At 34.7% G+C, this 27320-nt stretch overlaps 1 protein-coding gene across 1 annotated transcript in view; it reads left to right on the plus strand.

The window, feature by feature from the left end:
- The window catches only part of MYO9A (myosin IXA), a 276631-nt gene that overhangs the window by 56368 nt on the left and 192943 nt on the right, over positions 1-27320 (plus strand). The window contains exons 3-8 of the mRNA XM_080807816.1: positions 887-981; positions 6518-6580; positions 14616-14715; positions 16207-16263; positions 19594-19691; positions 24208-24334. Of these exons, the coding sequence (XP_080663942.1) occupies positions 887-981; positions 6518-6580; positions 14616-14715; positions 16207-16263; positions 19594-19691; positions 24208-24334 (540 nt within the window). The remainder of the gene's footprint in view (positions 1-886; positions 982-6517; positions 6581-14615; positions 14716-16206; positions 16264-19593; positions 19692-24207; positions 24335-27320) is intronic.

Genomic DNA, 27320 nt, shown 5'->3' on the forward strand with positions numbered 1-27320 from the left:
TTTAAAATTTCAATTTTAAGAAACTATTGGGGTATATAACTTAACATAAAATATAGCCATTTAAGATGTATAGTTCAATGATTTTTGATAAATGTATATACACTTTTATAGCCACCATCATATGGTGAAGCTATAGAATATTTTTATTACTTCTTGTGCCTCTTTTACACATTTCCCAGCTCCATCCCATTCCCAGACAACTCTGATCTTCTTTTTGTTACTGTTGTTTTGTCTTTTCTAGAATTTCATAGTACAGTATATACTCTTGAGTCTGGTTTCTTCCACATGTCATAATGTTTTGATATTCATCAATATTGATGTATGTACCAGTTTATCTTTATTGCTGGGTAGTATCCATTGCATCATGTATACTTTGGTTACAGTTTAGGCAGCTTATATATTTTTAATTCTTTTTAAAATATACTGTTTTAAGTTGTTTTAAGTTGATTTGATAAAGTGATATATTACACTGTAGTGAGATTTTATTTCATTTATACTATTTAAAATTGGAATTATTTTGATGTAATTTTTCTTTTTCTAGCTCCTATTTATTTAATTTTGTAAGATTTTAAAAATACAGAAATATATTAACAAAGTTTTTGGCTCTCAAAGGTAAAAGTTAAATTCATTTTAAGGATTGTTAAGTTTTAATTTTTTATTTTATTATTATTTTTTTTTAAGGAGTGTTAAGTTTTTAAAATAAAGATTTATTTTAATGAAAAGCATAAAGTACTTTCTGCTTGGTTTTATTTCAACTATTAGTTGTTCTCTTTTACTTTTCCTGAACCATATGAGTCTCAAGTTAAAGAGAATTGCATTTGAGCCAACCTAAGCAAGATTTTCCATTTTTTAAAATGAAATTAATGAGAACTGTTTATTTTGACAGGCCTTTGGAAATGCAAAGACAGCTCATAATAACAATTCAAGTCGTTTTGGCAAATTTATTCAAGTAAATTACCAAGAAACTGGCACTGTACTTGGGTAAGTAGCAGTAGCAGGCTTTGGAGTATGTTTATATTTTCACCATTTTCCCTTCATAATCCATTGATTGTTTGTTTGCTGTTTAATGAGAAGACTGACATTGGTGTCTGCATTCAATTTTTTTCCTCTAAACTTTTCTTCTTTTTTTTTGGAAAGTTGAAGCCTGAGAAAAGTTCATAGAGTAGTGTAACACATATATCTGAAACTTAGATTTGCTAATTGTTAACAGTTTGCTGCATCTGCTTTTTTTCTCTGTATTATGCATACATTTATTTTTAAAAATTGTTTCTGAGTATAAGTTGGGCATATAATTTGACTCCCCACAGGAATAAGAGCCACATTTTCCTACATGATGCTGTTCTATTCAAGAAATTTAATTTTGTTACAATAACATTTCTTAAACAGTCTGTAAATAGAGTACTTCTGTTTTTTCCAGCAATATTCTTTCTAACTTTTAAATATCTAATAGACTTTATTTTTAAAATAGTTCTGGTGTCACAACAAAAATGGGTAGAAAGTACAGTGAGTTCCCATATACTTCTTCACCCTAAACCCCAGTCTCCCCTATTAATAACATCTTGCATTGTTGTGTTCCATTTGTGTGGTATGTTCTTTGGGCTTTGACAATTGTATAAAGACATGTATTTACCATTACAGTATCATGTAGAGTAGTTTTACTGCTCTAAAATCCTCTGTGGTTTGCCTTTTCATCCCTTCTTACCCAATAACCCTTGGCAACCACTTATCTTTTTATAGTACCCCAGTTTTGCCTTTTCTAGAATGTCCCGTAGTTGGAACCATATAATATATAGTCTTTACAGTTTGGATTCTTTGCCTTAGCACCATGTATTAAAGTTTCCTCCATGCCTTTCATGGCTTGATTTTATTGGGCTAATGTTAAATATATATATTAATTTGGGGATAATTGACATCTTTGTGCTATTTAGAAATGCTTTTAAATTTTTTGGTATTTCTTACTGAATTTAATCCTAAGTATCTTATTTCAGTGTTTTACTGTTACTAAAAATGTGATTTTCTCTAACATTATATCTTCTAGTTGTTTACATATATGAAAGTTATTAATTTTTATATTAAGTTGTATCTTATTCTTATGAATTATTTTATTGTTTGCATTACTTTTACTATTGTTTCTTTGACCTTTTCTTGGTATATCTGCAAAAATAGATATTTTTTTCTGTTCTTATGTCTTTAATTATTTTCTTTCTCATCTGATTCCAAATAATATTGTTTCCAACCTATATGTGAATGACTTTACTTTTCTCCACAAAGTAAAATACTGATTTTAGGGCTTGTTACATTAATGAGGTAGACATTGATTTAAATTTTCTGTGAGTGATTTTTTTGAGTAACAAAATGATACTGCATTTTATCAAATGCATTTTGAGCATCTGTGACGATTAGCATGATCTTCATTCTGAGATCTGTCAACGTTATTATTTTCCTAAAACTGAATCATTTTGTGTTCCTGGGAAAGCAGTCCGACTTGGTCATACAAAGATACAATTTACACACACACATACACATGTACATATATTTATACATGCACATATAAATTGGTTGTTCTATTCTGTTTCCTAGTTTTTATTTATGATTTTTGCATCCATATCAATAAGTGAGATTGGTTAGTATTTTTCTTTTTTATGCTATTTTAATTATGTTTTTCACTTCTGCTTTTAATTTAAAAATTTTTACCAAAACTATGTGTATTCTACCCGCCCCCCAGCCCCCGAAAAACAAAACAAGAAGGATATGTCCTTTAGTGGTGAGTTTCATAACTCATTTCCTTTCTGATTTGAAAACCATGTTTCCAAAAGTATGACTGGAACTTTTACTAATAAAAATGGGATGCAGCCACATTGTCAAGTTGTACTTTTCTAGTATTTGATTGTGATACAAGAAATGTTGATAGGGGCGCCTGGGTGGCTCAGTGGGTTAAGCCTCTGCCTTCAGCTCAGGTCATGATCTCAGGGTTCTGGGATCAAGCCCCACATGGGGCTCTCTGTTCAGCGGGGAGCCTGCTTCCTCCTCTCTCTCTGCCTACTTGTGATATATCTCTCTCTCTCAAATAAATAAATAAAATCTTTAAAAAAAAAAGAAATGTTGATAATAGGTTCAGTTGCATATGTTGCTTTGTAACTTACAAAGTATCATTACATATATTCGCTGATTCTTAAGACAGTTTCATGAGTTAGGAATGGCAGATATTTATTTTCCCATTTTATGAATGAAATTCTTGCTCTTAGATGTTAAGCATTTATCTGAAAAGGTTAAAGGTTCTCTTACAACAGTGATGAGCAGAAATCTTCATCTTGATTAGTAAGTCAACATAAACATATTGAAAAAATTTTCATACTGAATATTTTTAACTCTTAGCAAATATATATTAAACAATTTCATCTTTTTATCATTTATTAGGCAAACATTTGTGGAGTACCAGGCACTGTGCTCAGTGTTGAGGACAAAAAAATGTACACATGTTCTCTGCCATTAAAGTTCTCATAGTCTTTTGGGGAAGATATGTTTACATAAGAGGATTATAGTAAATGAGATAAGTATAGTGATAGAAGCATGTGTCTGGAGAAGTTCACAGAAAAAGGTATATGATTTTTATCTTGGGTCTTGAAAAATTGCTAAGCAGAAAAAGTGGGAAATCACATTATCATTTGAGGGATTGGCATTAGCAGATGAGTGGAATCATAAGAGCTTGGTGTACTTGAGAGGAGGTAAGTTCAGTGGCTTCAGATTATGGACATAGTGTTCAGTTGATTTCAGATTGTGAATAAACCTCTAATGTATCTAATTTATCCTTTTTACTGGGAAGTAGATTTTAAAGATTTTATTAAAAAAAAGTCAAACAGACACAGAAGTAAAGAGAATAGAAGGAATGCCCATTTAGATTCAGCAATTATCACATTTTGCCATATTTGCTTTATCTGTTTTTTTCTTTTTCTATGCTGATGCATTAAAAAGAAACAGGGGCGCCTGGGTGGCTCAGTGGTTAAGTGTCTGCCTTTGGCTCAGGTCATGATCCCAGGGTCCTGGGATCTAGCCCCACATCAGGCTCCCTGCTTTGTGGGAGGCCTGCTGCTCCTTCTCTCACTCCCCCTGCCTGTGGTACCTCTCTCTCTGTCTCTCTGTCAAATAAATAAATAAAATCTTTTAAAAAATAAAATTAAATAAAAAGAAACTTTCCCAGGTGGACGTAATACCAGTTTATCCTTATGTACTTTAGTATGAGTAGCAAGTGAAAGTAGAGGAGTAACATGAGTAGATCTTATTTTATGGGTAAATAACTTTCATAGCAGTATAACTCAAGGATTAGAGAGGAGGAAGGAGAAATGTCTAGGAGTATGTTGATATAGTTGAAAGAGGGAGCCTTTGTAGTTAAAATAGACCTGGCTTCAAATCATAGTTCTGCTGTTTACTAGCTGCATGATCTTAATATCTATGAGTATCAGTTTCTATACTTGTGAAATAGGCTGTAATATTTGCTATGCAGGGTGGGTATAAGAATTTAATGTACTGTGTGGAATCTAAAATACAAATGAATAAACAAAAAGCAGAATTAGACCTATAAATACATAGAACAAATTGATGGTTGCAGAGGGAAGGAAGGTGGTGGAATGGGCAAAATGAGTGAAGGGGAGTGTGATTTACAGGCTGCCAGTTACGGAATAAGTAAGTCATGGGAATAAAAGGCACCACATAGGGAATATAGTCAATGATATTTTACTGGGGTATGGTGAGCATAGTATAATGTGTAAACTTGTTGAATCATTGTGTTATATACCTGAACACCTGAAACTAAAGTGACGTGTGTCAACTATACTCAAAAGAATTTAACATATTAGTTTATATCTCCCATTTTATTTATTTATTTATTTATTTATTTATTTTAAAAGATTATTTATTTATTTATTTGAGAGAGGGAGATCACAAGTAGGCAGAGAAGCAGGCAGAGAGAGAGAGAGGAGGAAGCAGGCTCCCCGCTGAGCAGAGAGCCTGATTCGGGGCTCGATCCCAGGACCCTGGGATCATGACCTGAGCCGAAAGTAGAGGCTTTAACCCACTGAGCCACCCAGGCGCCCCTGTGTCTCCCATTTTAGACAGATAAGAACCTGTTTGAGTAGTCTAGACTAGAGGTGGTGGTGGTAACTTGGAGGAAGCGATACATTTTAATTACTGGTAGTGGTAGTAGTAGTAATGAGTTTGCAAAAAAGTCATATTTGAGGTTCATTTTATGAATGGAGCCTGTTGGATAGAGAGTATAGCCAGTAGAATTAGAAGTGGAAGGAAGATCACGGACAATGCAGCCAGGAGTGAATGGCATGCTTCAGGGAATAACCTGTATTTGGAAGTGACTGATATACTGAGCATGCAATAGGAGGGAACTGATGGGAATAAAAGCTCAAAAGTCAGATTTTGACTCCACAGAGGTTTGTGCTGTGTAATTTGGTTTCAGTAGTGTAAAGCTTTTAAATTTCAGACTGTAAGATCCCCCTTTTTGGAGTTTAACTGATTGACTCGATTTGGGTAAGAGGTATTGGAGACTTGAAGAGGTAAAGGCTGGATAAAGAGAATGACATAACAGAAATATATTTTAGTTCCTCATTACTTTGAGTACAAAATGCATTCTTCTGTCACATAGTATATTGGTCCTTCTTCATCTAGTGCACTTGTCTATCTCATTCTCTAGCCATGTTGAATAATTATCTCCCCTGAGGTTAAATACCCTCTTTCTTTTATGCCTTTGCATAAAGCAGTTCTCCTGGCCTTCTGGTCAGTCTTTCAGATTTCAAAGTCATTTACTCAGTCAGTCACCAAATAGATTTTGTGAATGTTTACTATGTGCCGTGTACTCACCTTTCTGGGAATTGTTCCTTATATAATGTTTTCCTTCTTGGATTGAATCTTACCTGTCTCTCTTGATATAGCCATAATGTTTTGATTATTGCGCTATAATAAATCCTATATCAACTCAGTATGATAGCCCCTTGTTTACATATTTCCTTTACTAGTCTGTAAGCCCCTTGAGAATAGTGTATCACTTATTTCCATATTTGAACAGTGCTTAGCACAGTGCCCAATTAATGAAAAGTTATTGAATAAATCAGTAAATAATAAATGAATAGATTCCAGAATGTGGCTGTAGCATAAATATGTTAAGAAAGTATGTCTTTGAGCCTTATTTAGTCACCTGGCCAAAGTATAATATCTGAAAAAATGTGTAGTGGCATATGAGCCTGGAAAGAAAGCAAAGCCTATGCCATGGATGGGTCTTGTGTGCAGTGTTTTGAACTTCTGAATTTATTTTGAAAGCCCTCCCCCCCCAAAAAAAAGACGAGTTTATGAATTTGACATAGATAACACTAACAGCATTTATAACACAATTTTAATTGTAAGGGTACTAAAATGATCTGGGTGGTATTCTTTATACTTTTACACCTTCTCTGGAAAAATATTTATCTACCTTAAGCTTTATTATTTATATCAACCAATTTTATTTTTCTTCTAGTGCCTATGTTGAAAAATATCTACTGGAGAAGTCCAGACTCGTTTATCAAGAGCATAATGAACGGTACATATTTTTCTTAGTATAATTAGATCAAGTTAACATTTGTATTAATCAGATCGACTTTTAGGATGTTATGTATATTATGACCTTTAATTCAGTTTAACACCTTGCATTGCTTTCCATATAATTGCTATTTCTGTCATGAGCAGAACATTGTACTTTTTCAGAGGCTGCTAGAAGGTTTTTTTAATAAGTACAAACATACCTTGTTTTATTGCACTGCACAGATATCTGCGTTTTTTTAACAAATTGGTTTGTGTTGAGCAAGTCTTTGGCACATTTTCCAACAGTCTTTGATCACTTTGTATCTGTCTGTCTCATATTTTGGTAATTCTTGCAATATTTCAAACTTTTATATTATTATATTTTTTACTGTGATCTGTGGTCCGTGATTATAACTGGCTGAAAGCTCAGATGATGGTTAGTATTTTTTAGCAATACTGTGCTTTTTAAATTAAGATGTGTACATTGTTTTTTAGACATAATGCTATTGCACATGTAAGAGACTGAAGTGTAGTGTAGATGTAACCTACCTGCACTGGGAAACCGAGAAAATTATTTGCCTCATATTACTTTGAGATTTGCTTTATTGTAGTAGTCTGGAACTGAACCCACAAGATCTCTGAGGCATGCCTGCATGTGGAACTGTTAACCTTTCTAAATTCTAGGCAAACTGTCCGAACAGAAAACATGACTCAGGTCTTTATCTGACTGCTTTTCATGAGCATTGTGTCTTCAGACTTTTTCCCATGCCTTATTATTCTGTTTCTAATTTGAGAAAATTTTTAATAAAGTACTTACTTTCATTATATTATAATGAGGTATACAGGACTTCAGAGATTATATATGTAACTTCCTATAGATTAAGAAACCTAATGTCAGGGAGAAAACCCCCCCAAGTGTCAGAGAAATAAATGATTTCCTTCATGCTGCAGTGAGAAAAATTAAGAGCCAGAGTTTGAAGTTAAAGAGACCTACATTGAAATATTGAATATGGCTTTGGCATCTCATTTAACTTTTCTGCTTCTTTGATATTTATTCCCATTTTACAGATAGAAAACTGTCTTAGAGTTGTCTAGAGAAATAAATGAAATAACATTTATAAAGTGCTTATTGTGGCCCTTATACATGATTATATTCAGTAACTGACAGCTAACATTATCTAATGAATACGACCAGGTTAGGACTAGAACTCAAGACTTTCCTGTTCTTTTTTTTTTTTTTTTTTTTTTTTTTGTGGCTAGCAGATGAGGAAATCTAAATTAGAGGGTTTTTTTTTTTTTAAATGAAGGTAAGAGAATTTTAGAAAAAGAATAAACTTCATAAAGTTTTGTAGAGTTAACAGATACTGCTATTAGAAGGTTGTTAGTAACTTCTTCCAACACATTTTAATGGAGTGGTGGGGATATAGCATGGTTTCAAAGAATCACGGGAGGTGAAGATTCAGAACTTAAAAACTGATTGTCTGTTTTGCTGGATTCTGTTTGTGAATGGATATGTAATATTTAATGGTGTGTTGCTGAATGTGCGTTGCTAGTATTTTGTTGAGCATTTTTTGTGTCTGTATGCATAAGGGATATTGCTACAAGGTGTTTTGTTTTGTTTTTCCCTCCTGATGTCTTTGTTTGGTCTTGGTATTAGGATAATACTGGTTCATAGAATGAGATGGAAAAGTTTGGGAAGGATTGGGTTAATTCTTTTTTAAATGTTTGCTAGAGTTTGATAGTGAAGCCATCTTGTTCTGGGTTTTTATTTGTGGCGAATTTTGATTATTAATCCAAACACTTTAGTTATTATATGGCTCTGTAGATTTTCTGTTTCTTCGTTAGCCAGGTTTGGTAGTTTTTATCATTCTGGGAATTTTTCCATCTAGGTCATCTAATTTGTTGAGGAAAAAATTGTTTATAGTATTCCCTTAAAACAGTGTTTATTTCTGACAGGTAATAATGTTCCCTCTTTTGTTCCTGAATTTGAGGTCTACTCCTATCTTTGGGCTGCTATAACAAAATACCTCAGTCTATGTAATTTAAAGACAACAGAAATTTATTTCTCACAGTTCTGGAGGTTGGGAAGTCCAAGATCAAGGTTCCAGTATGGTTGCATTCTGATTAGAGCTCTTCCTGGTTCATAACTCATACCTTCGTGCTTGGTCCTCATATGGTGGAATGGGTTAGGGAACTCTGTGGAATCTCTTTTATAAAATCACTAATCCCATTCATGAGGACTCTACTGTCATGATCTAATCAACCTCCAAAGGCCCCACCTCCTATTATCATTTACCTTTTGGGGTTAGGATTTCAACATAGGACTTTGAGGGTTATACATTCAGGCCATAGCAATCTCCCCCACCTTTTTTGTCAGTTTAGATAAGAATGTGTTAATTTTGTTGATCTTTCAAAAGGACGAAGTTTTGGTTGATTTTCCTTTATTTTCTTACTGTTCCCTATTTTATTTCTCTTCTCATGTTTATCACTTCTGTTTGCTTTGGGTTTAGTTTGCTCTTTTTTAAAATTTAAAAAAAATTTTTAGTTTCTTAAGGTGAATGGTTAGCTAAGAGTTCCTTCTCTTTTACTATGGGTTTGCAGCTCTAAAGACCTGTTTTAACTCTTTAATGGTTCCCATATTTTGGCAAGTTGTGGTTTGGTTTTTATGTACCTATTTTCTTATTTCCTTTGTGATTTCTTGTTAGAACCCATTTTTATTTAGGAGTGTGTTTTTGAATTTCCATGTATTTGTGAATTTTGGAAATTTCTGTTACTGATTTCTGATTTCATCAGAGAATATAGTTTGTATGATTTCAGTTGCCTTACATTGAGAGTTGTTGTAGAGTTTAACATTTTTTAATCTGGAGATTGTTCCATTCTCCAGCGTTGAGAAAATATGTATCCTGCTGTTGGATGGAGTGTTCTGTAGATGTGTTTTAGGTGCAGTTGGTTTTTAGTATTTTTCAAGTTCTCTTTTTCCTTATTGATCTTTTATCTTGTTCTGGTTCTTTTCATTATTGAAAGTAAGTGTTGAAATATCTCAGTTTTATTGTTGAATTGGTTTTTTTTTTTTCTTTCTTCAATTCTTTCAGTTTTTGTTTTATGTATTTTGGGACTCTGTTTTTATATCCATTTACATTTGGAATTGTTATATCTTTCTGATGAATTGGCCCTTTCGTTATAAAATGTCCTTTGCATCTAGCAACAATTTTTGTCTATTTTTTTAATTTATAATTTTATTTTATTTTTCAATTTTTAAAAAAATTTTTTGTTTCTTTTCAGTGTAACAGTATTCATTGTTTTTGCACCACACCCAGTGCTCCATGCAATCCGTGCCCTCCCCACCACCTGGTTCCCCCAACCTCCCACCCCCCTGCGCCTTCAAAACCCTCAGGTTGTTTTTCAGAGTCCATAGTCTCTTATGGTTCACTTCCCCTTCCAATTTCCCTCAACTCCCTTCTCCTCTCCATCTCCCCTTGTCCTCCATGTTATTTTTTATGATCCACAAATAAGTGAAACCATATGATACTTGACTCTTTCTGCTTGACTTATTTCACTGAGCATAATCTCTTCCAGTCCCATCCATGTTGCTACAAAAGTTGGGTATTCATCCTTTCTGATGGAGGCATAATACTCCATAGTGTATATGGACCACATCTTCCTTATCCATTCGTCTGTTGAAGGGCATCTTGGTTCTTTCCACAGTTTGGCGACCGTGGCCATTGCTGCCATGAACATTGGGGTACAGATGGCCCTTCTTTTCACTACATCTGTATCTTTGGGGTAAATACCCAGTAGTGCAATTGCAGGGTCATAGGGAAGCTCTATTTTTAATTTCCTGAGGAATCTCCACACTGTTCTTCAAAGTGGCTGCACCAACTTGCATTCCCACCAACAGTGTAAGAGGGTTCCCCTTTCTCCACATCCTCTCCAACACACGTTGTTTCCTGTCTTGCTAATTTTGGCCATTCTAACTGGTGCAAGGTGGTATCTCAGTGTGGTTTTAATTTGAATCTCCCTGATGGCTAGTGATGATGAACATTTTTTCATGTGTCTGGTAGCCATTTGTATGTCTCCATTGGAGAAGTGTCTGTTCACATCTTCTTCCCATTTTTTGATATGATTATCTGTTTTGTGTGTGTTGAGTTTGAGGAGTTCTTTATAGATCCTGGATATCAACCTTTTGTCTGTACTGTCGTTTGCAAATATCTTCTCCCATTCCGTGGGTTGCCTCTTTGTTTTGTTGACTGTTTTCTTTGCTGTGCAGAAGCTTTCGATCTTGATGAAGTCCCAAAAGTTCGAGAATCGATTCCATTTACTATAGCACCAAGAACCATAAGATACCTGGGAATAAACCTAACCAAAGAGGTAAAGGATCTGTACTCGAGGAACTACAGAACACTCATGAAAGAAATTGAAGAAGACACAAAAAGATGGAAGACCATTCCATGCTCTTGGATCGGAAGAATAAACATTGTTAAAATGTCTATACTGCCTAGAGCAATCTATGCTTTTAGTGCCATTCCGATCAAAATTCCACCGGTATTTTTCAAAGAGCTGGAGCAAATAATCCTAAAATTTGTATGGAATCAGAAGAGACCCCGAATCGCTAAGGAAATGTTGAAAAACAAAAGTAAAACTGGCGGTATCACGTTACCTGATTTCAAGCTTTACTACAAAGCCGTGATCACCAAGACAGCGTGGTACTGGCATAAAAACAGACACATAGACCAGTGGAACAGACTGGAGAGCCCAGATATGAACCCTCAACTCTATGGTCAAATAATCTTCGACAAAACAGGAAAAAATATCCAGTGGAAAAAAGACAGTCTCTTCAATAAATGGTGCTGGGAAAACCGGCAGCTATATGTAGAAGAATGAAACTCGACCATTCTCTTACACCGTACACAAAGATAAACTCGAAATGGATAAAAGACCTCAACATGAGACAGGAATCCATCAGAATCCTAGAAGAGAACATAGGCAGTAACCTCTTCGATATCAGCCACAGCAACTTCTTTCAAGATATGTCTCCAAAGGCAAAGGAAACAAAAGCGAAAATGAACTTTTGGGACTTCATCAAGATCAAAAGCTTCTGTCTATTTTGTTTGATGTTAGTATAGACACTTTAGTTTTCTTTTGGTTATTGTCTGCATGGTATTTTTTCCATCCTTTTAGTTTCAACCTGTTTGTATCTTTGAGTCTATAGTGTGTCTACTGTAGATAGCATGTAGTTGGATTTTCTTAATTCATTCTGCCAGTTACTTACCTTGGGACTCATTTATACTTCATATAATTGCTAAGATAGGATTTATGAATGTTATCTTGCTATTTGTTTTATGTGTTTTTTAATGATGTTTTAGTCCCTCTATTCTGTTACTGCCTTGTTTTGTATAAATAGATGTTTTCTGGTGTACCATTGGCATTTCTTTAATTACATATTTCTTGAGTTATTTCCTTAATTGTTGCCTTGGCAATCACAGTTAATATTTTAGCAGTCTTGTTTGGATTAATAACTTAATTTTGGTAATATACAGGTAACTTTGCTCCTATGTATTTCTGTTCCTTTCCTCTTCTTTTGTAGTATTAAAATAATATAAATTACATCTTTATACCAGTAGACCCATCAATACAGATTAGTCGTTATTGTTTTTTGCTGGTGTCTTTGAAGTCTAATAAGACGGAAAAAAGTTAAAGACAAAAAAATGAGTTTATATTATCTTGTATATTTTGCCACATAGTTATCTGTCCTAGTGCTGTTTATTTTTCCATGTTTAACTGAAAATTGTCTAGTTTCCTTTGTTTTCAGCTAGAAAATGTACCTTTAGCCTTTCTTGTGGGGCCCATCTGCTAGCTGTGAAGTCTCTTAATTTTTGTTTATCTGGGACTATCCTAATTTCTCCTTTATTTTTGAAGGATGACTTTGCTGGGTGTATAATTTTTTTTTAAATCACAGTGCAGTTTAAAAAAAATTAACATATAATGTATTGTTTGTTTCAGGGGTACAGCTCTGTGAGTCATCAGTCTTACACAGTTCACAGCACTCACCATAGCACATACCCTCCCCAGTGTCCCTCACGCAGCCACCCTACCCCTCCCACATCCTCCCCTCCAGCAACCCTCAGTTTTTTTTTTCCTGAGATTAAGAGTCTCTTGTGGTTTGTCTCCCTTCTGGTTTCATCTTGTTTCATTTTCCCCTCCCTTCCCCTATGATCCTCTGTCTTGTTTCTCAAATTCCAGCTGATAATCTTTTATTAGGAATCCTTGATAAGGCATGTCTTCTAAGTGTGGATCTCAAGTTTTTCTCCCTTGGAGTTTGTTGAGTTTCTTGAATGTGCAGGTTGTTTTTTCATCAGATTTGGGGAGTTTTGGGTCATTATTTTTTCAGATATTCTTTTTGCTCCTTTCCTCTCCTTTAGGGACTCCTTTTGTGCCACAGATACCTGAGGCCTGTTCAGTTTTCTTCATTCATTTTTCTTTCTCTCTCTCTCTCTTTTTTTTTTTAAAGATTTTATTTATTTGACAGAGAGATCACAAGTAAGCAGAGAGGCAGGCAGAGAGAGGGGAAGCAGGCTCCCTGCTGAGCAGAGAGCCCAACAGGGGACTCGATCCCAGGACCCTGAGACCATGACCTGAGCTGAAGGCAGAGGCTTAACCCACTGAGCCACCTAGGTGCCCTCATTTTTCTTTCTCTTCAGACTCATTTCAAGAGCTGTCTTCAGGTTCCCTGAGCCTTCTGCCCACTCAGATCTGTCACTGAGTGCCTCTCGATAGTTTTTAATTTTAGTTATTATGTATTTCAACTCTCTAATTCCTCTTTAATTATTTTTAAATATATGTTTATTGATAGTCTCTTTGATGAGACATCATTCTCATACTTTAGTTGTTTAAACATGGTTTCCTTTAGTTCTTTGAACATACTTAAAACAGTTGATTAAAAATCTTGTGTACTGGGGTGCCTGGGTGGCTCAGTAGGATAAAGCCTCTGCCTTTGGCTCGGGTCATGATCCCGGGGTCCTGTGATCGAGCCCCGCATCGGGCTCTCCGCTCAGCGGGGAACCTGCTTCCCCCTCTCTCTCTGCCTGACTCTTTGCCTACTTGTGATCGCTGTCTGCCAAATAAATAAATAAAATCTTTTAAAAAAAAATCTTGTGTACTAAGTAATGCCTGGGCTTCCTCAAGGATGGTTACTTCAAGATCAGCCAGAGATGAGAGTTCAGTACCTTCTCTGGTCTTTGCTGAGAAGGTGTGAAGCCCTGGGCACATGTGCAGCCTTATGTATCCACATGGCCTTCTAGATTCCCAGGAATGTATTGGGAGCTTTTAAAACCCTGTGTGGAGATCACATTTCCCTTTAAATTTTTTGATTAGCCTACTGTTTGCCCAACATTTATCCATTGGTTCATGTAGCTGACATATTAAAAAATTGCCAATAATTTTCCATACCTTCCCCCGGGGAAAAGGTTTTCACACTGGCTTAACTCTGAGTCTGGTCATTAAAGACAGTTTTAAACATGGCGTCTTCCAGGGAACCACCAGATAGTTCAAGTGATGTTTCTCAGGGAATGACGTTCTGAACCAGCTCCAACCCTCTTCTGCCCTCTTGTGATGGCTGCCAGGCTTTTGGTGTTCATCATGATTGTAACCTATTGGTTTGAAGGCCACCCTGGATTTGGTGAACAGAAGATGGATTGGGGCAAGTTAAAAGGCAACAAAGGTTGCATTTTTAACTGAGATTGAACTGTTTTTCTTATAAGCTTTTGGTTAATTTTCAGAGTTCTGACAAAAGTTGTTTCTGACAAGTTTGCTGTTTTCTAATTTGTTTTATGGAGGAGAGAATTTTCAGAGGTCTTACTTTGCCATATAGCAGCCTTCACCCCTCGCTTTTGAATTTAGCATCCAAAACATCATTTTACTTTATAGTACCTAAAATATTGAACTTGCTACCACTTTTTTATTGAAAAATGAAACAAATTTAATGTTTGTTCTTTTTTCTGTTAAATGATAATCATAGATCGTGTTCATTATAAAGCCATACTCTTTGTTTCCAACAGGAACTATCATGTATTTTATTACCTCCTGGCAGGAGCAAGTGAAGAAGAAAGATTAGCATTCCATCTTAAACAACCGGAAGAATATCATTATCTCAATCAGGTGAGAGTTCATGAAATGTATTTTGAAATGTAGGGCATTATTAAATTTTACTTCTTGAGAAAAGTTTTTTTTGTAATACTTTGTTCTCCAAACCCAGTAATGGATATTAACTAGCATTTTCATACAGGCAGTCTAAAAATTTATGTGATGTGCTTCTCAAATTTAAAAATTATTATTAACCATAAGAGTTGGAAGGGTTTAGTTATATGTGTGCCCTTTGCTTTTTGTGAGACTCTTTCAGAGAAAAATAAACTGTTTATATATGTACCTGCATGTTAGAAAAATGAATTTGTCTTTCCAAAGTGGTTTACCTTTTAAAGATAAGAGCATGTTCAGTGTTACTAATAATTAATGTTTCCCCTTTGCATGGGATTACTTGAAACCTCTTTTATATGTTTTGAAATCTAATACATATAACTCTTTGCATGATATTATGATACTAACTTAGAGTATGATTGTTTTTATAATTTAGCAAATGATCCTGTTCAAGTGAAATTCATCATATCTTTCTGTGAAACTCAAAATTCACTCCTAAATTTCCGTAATAAGGGATAATTTCTTGCAGTTTTTCGTTACAGTGGTTCCTCCAATTTTACTATTTCTCATTAATAAATTCTAGAACCAATATTAATGGAATTGGTATGACAGTAGATCACTTAAATAACAGACTGTCTTTTCTTGTTTTTTTTTTGTTTGTTTGTTTGTTTGTTTTTTTGATTATTTGAGGCAAGATGTAATATCCATGGAGATAAATGCCTTTATGGCAATTTAGAAAATCCTTATGATGGTTTTGTAAGGAAATTGACATTTTGATGATGGTTCAAAGGTTGTAGTATGTATTTAAGGTTATGAAAGTACCATCTTAGAGTTTTCCCAAGATAGAGGATGCTATGTAATTGGTATTTCTTAATTGCAAAACTACATATTTATATAAACTAATAAAACTTTGTATTTATATATCAATTTCAAAATTATTTAAAATATCACTTCTTGATACAATACTAGGCATTTCTACTATATAAAATTATGTATATTTTAAAAAATCATTGATTTAGCTTCTGAGATTTTTCTTTTCCCTGTTAAATGCTTTGGAGATATTTGGATGATTAAATATTTCCTTTTTAAAAACTAATAATTGCTCATAAATGAGCTGATAGTCCCGAGCTTATTACTCTTCTTCCAGATATTTTTTTTGTTACCAGTGGCCATACCATACATATTCTTGCCATAAAGTGGTCAGTATTCATAGAATATGAGACTGAGCAGTTAATACAAATCTCAGAGTCACTGAAAAACAGGGAATATGGATTGGTTGTAATAATATATGATCTCCCAGAATCTGAATGTTTACCTAGTTGTTTCTTGTTTTATGCTGCTGTACAAAATAACTCTCTTTGGGTAGCAGCACAGTGCTGCTATACTACACCTAAGAGATGATTAGAGAAGAATGATAACCATTACTTCTACCTAACTAATCTGCCTTACTTTCAGATAACAAAGAAACCCCTCAGACAGAGCTGGGATGATTATTGCTATGACTCTGAGCCGGTCAGTACAAGTACCTAAATATTCTGTGTTCCTGTTAAAGGACCCTCACTCACCTTGCTCATTTGCACTTATCTCATGACTTAGAAAGAAAATCAGCTGAAATACAAAGAATCTAGGAAAGAAGAGAAAATAATGTTTAATTTCTTCGAACTGACTTTGTATGTGTATGGTTTGTGGATTAAAAACCAGTCAGTTCACTTTTTAAAAAATTTGTGTGTTTTTTTTTAAATTTGTTCTCTTGTTGCTAACGTTTAGTCTATATTTATTTTGACAATAAATTGATTGCATTCCAGATGGATTCTTATGAACTACAGGTTTTTTCTTGAGGTGTATTTTTTTTCAGTGGTTTTATTACTGTTACGAGTAGTATGTAATGTTTATCTTAAAAAGGTATAGCCTTGAGGCACCTGGGTGGCTCAGTCAGTTAAGCAGCTGCCTTTGGCTCAGGATATGATCCTGGGACTGAGCCCCATTTGGGGCTCCTTGCTCAGCAGGGAGCCTGCTTCTCCCTCTTCCCTGATTGTGCTCTCTCTCTCACTGTCTCTCTCTGTGTGTCAAATAAAAAAATAAATTCATTTAAAAAAAGTATAGCCTTTCTGTTTTTGTGTCAGTTAACAGTCTTTTCACATGGTGAATGCATGTACATTTTGAAAGTGTTTTAGTGACAATAGAGGCTCTAGTCTTTATATAATTTTCCAAAAATTAAGAATTTAAATTCCTATAAATAAGATTATTTTATGTTTTAATTGAGTGATTTAAAGGCATATATGATGTAATATAAAATGAACAGGTAAATTTAGCTTTGTTTTTATATTTTATAAGGACAAGTTTATAATCAAAGGACACAAAAAATGTTTTTTCTTCCCTTTGTAGTGAGGTCAGATGTGAAGGCTGAAAACATGCACTCATCTCTATTCAATTAACTAATGAACTAATTTATTAATTGTTCCTTCTGGAAACGTGTTTTAGTTCTTGCTTTAAATAACTATGACTTTAATTTTCACTGTGTGTGATTACATACCCCACTAATTACAACAACTAGACTGTTTCAGAGTTGAGAAGGATCAGAAATTATGGACTTAAATTTTTTCCTTCATACAAAGTTTAATTACATTACCTTTTCATTATATATCAAGTAATTTATGGTTTCAGATTTAACATTTTGGAAAATTTTAGAGATTTAAATTTATAGATTCTGATACATTTTAATAGAAAAAATTTACACTGTTTTGCTGTTCTTGAGAAGCTTCCATCTTTCACCTGTTAATATCGAGTGACGAGTCTCCTTGGGAAGTAGGTAGGAGACTGGTAAAACTCATATGGCAAATGTAAGACTTGATTGCCTGTACAGAACTTGTCATGGCATTATGAACCTGATCTGCTGTTATTTAGACAGTCTCAGTTATGCTTCAGAGTTTGGGGTCTGAAGGAGATAGACCTGACTTGAATACTGGCTGATCCACTTACTAGTTTTTGAGAACCTGAGCAGGTCACGTAATTCTTTTGTTTCCACCATCTATTTGATGAGATAGAAATGGTCTTTAACTTTTGTGAGAATTACGTTAGACAATGCATCTAAACAGCTTGACAGAGTATTTAATATTTAGTAAAGTATACAGTACATGTTCCCAGAGCTGCTGCCACCATCGAAATCATTATCCATTTTTTCCTTAAAGAATTTTGTAGCCATACTCCTTTATTTCCTTTGTATCTTTCATTAGCCTCTCATTTAATGTGTTTTCAATCTGTTATTGTTTGAACTTTGGATAATTTCTGTTGCTTTTTCTCACAAGTTAATGAAAGCAAGCAGTTAATCTGAGGATCTTTTGGTTTGTTTTTTCCTCTTAGCTCCTCAGAGTGTATTTGGGGGCAAACTAAACTTTTTTTTTCCCTCTGAGTGATGAGAACTTGTGTGGCTTAGCATTATAAGAAGAGAGGATTGTTAGGTACTGTTCTGTAATTTGTCCTATATTATCATATATATAATGGAATTATATAGATGATTCCAAGGGGAACTGTGATAAGAAAATTGCTTTTAACAAGGGACTCCTTGTTGCCTGTTGTATATTGATTTAATTCATATTAAGGGTTATCCTATTAAATAAGCTCAAGCAACTGGTGTTGCCTGGGAGAGGGTAGAGGATTTAGAACTGGAAAGATTTTCATTTTGCCACCCCTGTCATTTAGGTGAATTATTTAACCTCTGAGCCTGTTTTCTTTTCTACTGAGTGAATGTATAATTATATATACATACACATTATTATCTCCTTGGGTTTAATATCTAATTTTATGCTATATATCTGCATTACTCATTAACTCATTCTTATAGAGTCAAAAGCAGGTTTACATGCTAGATACTTGATAGTTTAAAAAAAAATGAGTACTTTCTCAAAAAGGAATGTTTCATTTAATTCAGTACTTATTCAGTAATTCAGTGATTATATATTACTTTCTTCTTGGCACTGATTTGATGTTGGAGATCAGCAGTGAATAAAACAGATAACAGTTAATGCATTTATTGAGTACTTGGTGCAACATTCCACAGTCAGACATTAAAAAAATTATACATGTGAGGGGGTTTTTGAAAATGTACCTGTAAGGGATTGTGAGAACATGTAGTAAAAGGCCTTAAAGACTTGTTATTTTAAAGATAAAGATTATATATGTGTTTTGACTTTTTTGGGAGTCATATTTTATTTGGTAGTTCACAGCTATCTTTACTAACTAATGTGTGTTTTTTGCAGATTTTTAATTTTCACATATACTTTCTTTTACTGATAATCATGTTTATATAATTTCATTAGGAACTATTTTTATTATATCTAATATTGAGATAAACATGTTTATTTTATATATATATCTAGGCTCCATTTCTCAACTAAATTACTGCCTCTTCTAAAATTTATTTTTGTATCTCAGCATCTAGTGCCTTGCATAATAAGTGTAGGCATTTATTAAATATTTGTTGAATAAATAACATTTGTTTGTGAAATTGAGCTCTCTTAAGTGCTTTGGATCTTCAGAACTCTTGAGCACCACTCGAAGTCAAACTTGGTATCAGAATATTTTATAATATTGTTAGCTCTTTATCTTAAGTTACTTTGTGATCCTTGCCTTGGTGATTGTGAAAGGGAGAAAAAAGTAACTTACTAGTATTTTGGTAGGTGTGTGTTTAGTTTGCATGCCTGTAACAAGAATTCTCTAAATATTTCACCAGCTCTAATTTTTATATGCAGGTATATTTACCTAGAATTACTATATTTCTGAGTGGCTTACCTTACTTTTCAATAGGTAATATTGATTTCTTCCCCGTTTTTCTTAAATAAGCAGGATTGCTTCTCGGTGGAGGGGGAAGATTTGAGGCATGATTTTGAACGCTTACAACTGGCCATGGAAATGGTAGGATTTCTTCCCAAGACACGAAGACAGTGAGTTTGTTTACTGTATTCTTGTACCTTTGGTAGAGAACAAAATCACAATGTGTGTTTCACAAGTTCCTCTTCCTTGGTCCTTTGAAAGAATTTTCTAACAAATATTCCAAATCTAATACCTCCTCCTTCCTTGTTAAGCATTGATTTGAAAATTTATTTTTCTAAAAGACTTGCTTTGAATTGCTTTTTTAATTATAGATTCTTTGAGAATCTCTTGAAAGTTGGAGCTCTTCTTCCTGTAAACTGTGCGTTCATAAATATTTGCATATAGTTGCAGGAGTTCATGGTGCTCCTGAATTCTGTCCATAGACTTTACTTAGAAACTTGCTTTATGACACTATTTTTATAGCTTCTTATTTTCTGTATCATTGATCTCTAATCTTATTAAGGCATGCATACCTATCAGTAAAATATAATTTTCCCTCTCTAAATTAATGTCTGTACTATTATGCTAAACATATATATTTTTTAATTAATTCATTCTTATTTTTTATTAACATATAATGTGTTATTTGCCCCAGGGTTACAGGTCTGTGAATCACCAGGCTTACACAATTTATAGCACTCACCATAGCACATACCCTCCCCAATGTCCATTACCCAGCCACCCCATCCCTCCCACCTCCTCACCTCCAGCAATCCTCAGTTTGTTTCCTGAGGAGTCTCTTAGGATGCTAAACATATTTTATTATAAACAAAATAGAAATGTAAAAAGGTTGAGATAAAGATGAAGCAAAGTATATTTAAAATAAAACAAGCTGTTTAAAATTAAAGCCTGATGATTGGTATGAAAGAGCACACGTATTGCAGTGAGCACTGGTTGTTATATGCAAAGAATCATGGAACAGTACATCAAAAACTAATGAAGTAATGTATGGTTACTAACATAACATAACAATAAAAAAATAGTAAAATTAAAGACACAAATAACCTTGACTGTCACCAGAAAAAAATAGTAACAGAACCATTTTTGGGGGAAGGGAATTAGTTATTTCAGATCTGATTATATTGTCAACTTTTAATGTCATACTAAAAGTAGAATAACAGCTGTGCTGTTTTCTTGTTTGTGATTACTATGAATCTTGAATTATCAGATTATTTGTCAAACTTTTTTTTTTTTTTTTTTTTTTTTTTGGCAGAGAGCGAGAGAGATCACAAGTAGGCAGAGCAGCAGGTTGGGGGCGGGGAGGGGAAGCAGGCTCTGAGCTGAAGGCAGAGGCTTAACCCACTGAGCCACCCAGGTGCCCCTGCCAAACTTTTTTTGAAAGATAAATTAAGAGACACCTGGGTGGCTCAGTTGGTTAAGTTGAGCACTGCCTTAGGCTCAGGTCATGATCCTAGGGTCCTGGGATTGAGTTCCACATCGGGCTCCTTGTTCAGTGGGGAGCCTGCTTCTCCTCCTTCCCGCATTTTCCCCTGCAGGGCGTGTGCGCATGCTCGTTCTCTCTCTGACAAATAAATAAAATCTTTAAAAAGAAAAAAAGAAAAGTTAAAACCAAATGTAAATATGCAAGCCCATTTAATTGGTCACATAAACTTTAGTTCACTAAAAGTTACTGAGTAAATGAGAATAACTCTATAGTTCCTCCATGCTGCATTACTTATATTCTTTCTTCAGCATACTTCCTATACCTCATGTGACACACCTGATTGTCTATATATTAAATAATAGTGAAACATAATTTCATTTTTTTAGATAAAATAAGTTGGAAATAAAATGTATTTCTCATACATCCAAGGGTTGTGTGTCTTTTATACTTTCTGATACCATGTATCCCATATTGTAAACGACTGGAAAATATATGTAATATATTTAGTAACCTGGCCTATAATTTGACCTTTCTGTATCTTTTAGATATTATCATCAGATATGCCCTAACACAAGTTTTGCGTTTTAGCTAGACCGATAGGATCCTCTAAAACATATTGTATTCTGAATGTCCTATATTTTCCGCATTCCTAGAAGGACCCATCTTTATCTCTTTTTTACTCATTGAAATAATGCCAGTTTTTTTGGATAACATAACATATATTCTACTATTCCCCTCTCCTTTGACCATGATTGACTGTGCTAATAAATCACAACAATCTTTTTGACTGCACTCAGATCTAACCCAGAATTCTTCTTCTTTTTTTTTTTTTTAAGATTTTATTCATTTATTTGACAGACAGAGGTCACAAGTAGGCAGAGAGGCAGGCACAGAGAGAGAGGGGGGAGGAAGCACGCTCCCTGCTGAGCAGAGAGCCCCACGCGGGGCTCGATCCCAGGACCCTGAGATCACGACCCGAGCCGAAGGCAGAGGCTTAACCCACTGAGCCACCCAGGTGCCCCATAACCCAGAATTCTTAACACACTTTGCAGGCATCCTAAATTTTGGTATGTGAATGGAAACCTGTTTTCTTTGAGTACTGTTCATGTCCTCCCTTTTTATTTTTTAAAGCTTATTTATTTATTTAAGTAACTTCTACACCTAATGTGGGGTTTGAACTCATGACCCCGAAATCAAGAGTCATACACTCTTCCTGCTGAGCCAGCCATGTGCCCCATGTCCTACCTTTTTAATGAAATTTTTCTTAACTGTGCATTGTGTCTACCTTAAGTATTTTAGGATACCCTGCCTTATAGTATAGGGATTTTTTTTACAATTTTTATCTCTTAATGCAAGATTTTACACATTTTGTGAATAGGGATTTTTATTCATATTTGTAACTCTTTTTTGTATTGAGTTATTACAGTATATTAGATTGTTTATTTAACATTTATTATTGTTGGAGACTAAGTATCACATATTTGTGTTTGAGAAAACATTAACGTACTGATTTGTTGAACCCCAGATTCTGAAAGGATATAATTAACAACCATAAAAACTCCTACTAAAAATGGTGTTTAATAAGTAGCCCATGAACTTGCGTTTATATATCCTTTGGTTTCCATTAGTCTTTGTAATGATTCAGTTGATACTGTGTTTCCTCTCTAATTTACCCAGGATACTTTTATGAATTATTCCTTTAAAATTGACTTGTATTTTGTTTGAGTCATGTTAATGATTCAAACACTTAAAATTTTAAATTATTTTAAAAATTAGATCGATCAATTAAATATTGATTCAGGACCTTTGAAAATATGGCTGTTTAGTTCCTAAAGCAGTGTCTTTATTTTATTTAGAATACTTCCTAATTTTCAGAAAACACATAATTAAAATTTTATAGGTAGAACAGGTTTATCATAAGGAAATAGTTGGACAAGACACAAAGATGTATATGTGTGTGTTTGTGTGTGTGTTTCCCAGAAGGGCTTTTAGATGGAGTGTTCAGCTGTATTAAATGCTTTGGAGAGGTCAGGTAAGTTAGGAGTACCAACCCCTCTGGGCAGTCAAAAATCTGGGTGTAACTTTTGACTCCCCCAAAACTTAATAGGCTACTGTTGACCGATAACCGATAACATAAATAGTTGATTAAAATAGTTGATTAAAACATATTTTGTATGTTAGATGCATTATATATATGATTCAGTCATGTCTTTTTGTGGCTTGATAGCTCATTTCTCTTTATAATACACTTTTCTTATCTGGTGGTCCTTGGTAACTTCTTTGAGATATTTTAATGGGGTCAGATGTCAGGATTTGATAGTAAATAGGGAATGACAAAGTGAAGAAAAGGAGTATAAGTTAAGAGTTTAATAAGCTTGTTTGTGAAGGTAAGGAGAAGACGTGGAATCTAGGATGGGTTGTTTAAGAGAAAATGAAGATGATATCATTTTGATAGAAAGTTCTAGATCAGGTAAGAGATAAGTAGGCATAATAAAGTTCCTGAGTAAACTGGAGTTCATGGGATGCAAAGCACAAGAAGGGGTTTAGTTTGATGGGAAGAAGGTCATGTGTTCCTCTAAGACAGAAGGGAAGAGTGGAAGGGAGGGTCCAGTTGTAGATGTTTTACGGGAGGGGCCTGAAAATTAGGTAGTTTACCCCAGTGGCCTCATACTGTTTATTTGAAAAGCATTTATCAAGGGCACTGTAGTATGATGTAGGAAACCAGTTCTTAAATAAAACTCATCGTAAAAAATGATCTAGGCTACTTGGTTAAGAAAATACAGATTCCAAGGCGCTTTTCCTTTAAAGATTCTGATTCAGTAGATCTGAAGTAGACAATGTAGGGAAAGGGCATTCCAGGCAGGATGAAAAGCATTTAGAAATGTATGGACTTTGAAACACTGTACAGATTCAGGCAATAGCAAATCCTCTTCAAACAACTATGTCCAGTGGTACAGTACTGAAAGTAAGGTTCTATAAAGCACTTTGCACAGTGCCTGACATAGTACACATGAAATTTAGTTATTATGGTTATTATTCCCATATTTTTTATTTTTACTTTTTTTAAATGAAAACCATATTTTTTATTTTTATGAAGATTAAATATGTTTGTACTGGTTAATTTGCTTGATTAGAATTTTGCAGTGAAATAAGTTTGGAAACTGCACATAAACGAGCTATAATTTATGGTTTTATTTTCACAGGATTTTCTCTCTTCTCTCAGCAATACTACATTTGGGTAATATCTGTTATAAAAAGAAGACATACCGGGATGACTCCATAGATATCTGTAATCCTGAAGTTCTGCCCATTGTCTCAGAATTATTAGAAGTAAGTGATTATATTTTCACTTGTCATTTCTCAAATACTGGGTAACTTCTCACTTTTAATTTTGTGTAATTATTTGGTTAGGTGTAAATGGGCTAATGCTTTTTATTAATAGTGTTTCTCCAAAAGATGGAATTTTTGCTGTCGATTGTGCCAGAATCTTTGGAAGGCTTGGTTTTTCTTGCTTGCCTACCTTTGGCCTGGATATCCACAATCCCTCAATTTGCTGGATAGGATCAGTTTTTCACTCTAGACTGTATGATAGTCTAAGACATTAATAGTTTTTCTCCTTCTGTATTTGAGATTTCTTCTCATACTAAGATTTTGATTAGATTATTTACCTGAAGATGGGGTATCTGGATGAGTGGAGAGAAAAAGGTACTAACTTTTTTCTTCATGTCTAAGTAAGAGCCAGGGGTCTTCATCTCCTACCATGCTTCTTCCTGTAATCACGATCTTTATTACCTTATTCTTTCTTCTGGGAGTGATGATTTCCAGTGTTTTCCCAGCTCACTTGTCAGATTCATCTCGTAAGGGGCATCATTTTTTATAGGCCTTCTTCTCTCACAGAGCAAGAAAATATATGTGTGTTTACTAACCTGTGTGTATTCACATACTACAGATGTTTTTATATATGCATCTATAGCTATATAAAGATAAACATGAGGTCCTACTGATGTTCCTAACTAGTACATTATCACATGTATCATTCTAGCCTTCTCTCCTTATCTGTAAACTCCCATTTTAACAGTGAGGAACCTATCTTTTTCTTGATCTCTTTACCTCTTTTTTTCTGTTCATTTACTTAATTATTCGATTTTAGTATTCAGTTAACCCTTGAACAGTGCAGGGGCTAGGAGTACCAACCCCTCTGGGCAGTCAAAAATCTGGGTGTAACTTTTGACTCCCCCAAAACTTAATAGGCTACTGTTGACCAGCCCCCTTTCTGATAACATAAATAGTTGATTAAAACGTATTTTGTATGTTAGGTGCATTATATATATGATTCAGTCATATCTTTTTGTGGCTTGTTAGTTCATTTCTCTTTATTGCTGGGTAATATGACATTGTGTGGCTGTACCATAGTTTGTTTATTCATTCTCCTATTGAAAGACATCTTGATTGTTTCCATTTTATTTGCAGTTATGAGTAGCCTGCTTTTTTTCCGTAAAGTATTACTCATCTTTCAAATCTTGATTCATTTGCCACTTTAATAGGGTTTAACCTTATTAAGTGATCTAAACTGACTCCATCAGGGTAGAACATTTGTGTCTACTTAGCATAATTTAATTTTGATTTTGTAGCACAAAGTTAATTGTTTACTAGTTTGTGTCCTTTATAAGGTGACAGTGCTCTTTGAGAGCAATAGATGCCTCTTTTTTATTTATCTAACCTTACAGTGCTTATTATTTTGCACATGCCTGGGTGTTGCTTATTAACTTTAATGAAATGAGTTAGTCTGGCAGACGGGGCAGGAGAAGGGGATACATTAAATTGAAACTAGACTCACTTGCTGGAAAGAAGTTCTACCAGGATGTGGATGGAATGTGGTATCTGAAGGTGGTAATTTTGAAGGTCATGAGGATCAGGGAACAGTTGGTATTTCAGTCAGGCATTTTAGGTGATATTTTAGTCAACAGAAACACTTGGTATTGTGGTAATAATAGTGCATTGTAGCTAGTGGTTTTACTTACAAGTTCAGGCATTCAGCAAGTACCAAGGCTTCTGGTCTTGGTGCAGTATGCAGTATTCCTTTTTTGGTTAGAGCTGGTAAGAGCAATTCAGGTAATTCTAAAAGGAGCCAAGTATTGATGAAAAAGGAGAAATCCTGTTCTTTTTTTTTTTTTAAAGATTTTATTTATTTATTTGACAGAGATCACAATTAGGCAGAAAGGCAGGCAGAGAGAGAGGAAGGGAAGCAGGCTCCCCGCTGAGCAGAGAGCCCGATGCGGGGCTTGATCCCAGGACCCTGGGATCATGACCTGAGCCGAAGGCAGAGGCTTTAACCCACTGAGCCACCCAGGCACCCCGAGAAATCCTCTTCTGAGAAATGGGCTTACCAGTATCCAAGTTTGACTTAACTGCAAATATGATCTGATACCAAATCTTACTTTTAAAACCAAGCTTCTTAACTTCCTTCTTTAAAAAAAAAACCAAAACCGGGGCACCTGGGTGGTTCAGTGGGTTGGGCCTCTGCCTTCGGCTCAGGTCATGATCTCAGGGTCCTGGGATCGAGCTCCGCATCGGGCTCTCTGCTCAGCGGGGAGCCTGCTTCCTCCTCTCTCTCTGCCTGCCTGTCTGCCTACTTGTGATCTCTCTCTGTGTGTCTAATAAATAAATAAAATCTTTAAAAAAAAACAAAAACATTTTGTTTATTTGAGAGAGAGAGAATGCATGAGTGGGGGGGTGGGGCAGAGGGAGAGAGAATCCTAAGCAAATTCCCTGCTGAGCAAGAAGCCCATTGTGGGGCTTGATCTCTCAACCCTGAGATCATGACCTGAGCTGAAATCAAGAGTCGGATGCTTAACTGACTGAGCTAGGCAGGCACCCCTTAAGTTCCTTCTTGTTATGTTTAGTCTGCACTAGTAGGAATGGAGATTTGATAATAAGTAGGAAGAAGTTATCTTCAAAGTTGAGGAGCTAGACAAGTAACTGATAGGACCTATACAGTAGTATCCTGCTTGTATTTAGTTCTCAGAAATTATTTTTTAAAATGATTTCCTAAACAAACTCAGGGTTTCTAGGGGGTTGGTGGGGGGATAGGGTAGCTGGGTGTTGGACACTTAGGAGGACATGTGACGTAATGAACACTGGGTATTATAGAAGACTCATGAATCACTGACCTCTACCTTTGAAACTAATAATACATTGTATGTTAATTGAATTTAAGTAAAAAATTTTAAAAAATGATTTCCTGTTATTGATTAAAATTGGTAATAATAATTGCAACCTTAAGGCTTTTGTTGAGATGGAATTCAAAGATACGAGC

This window comes from Martes martes (genome assembly GCF_963455335.1).
Source record: "Martes martes genome assembly, chromosome: 7".
NCBI lineage: Eukaryota > Metazoa > Chordata > Mammalia > Carnivora > Mustelidae > Martes > Martes martes.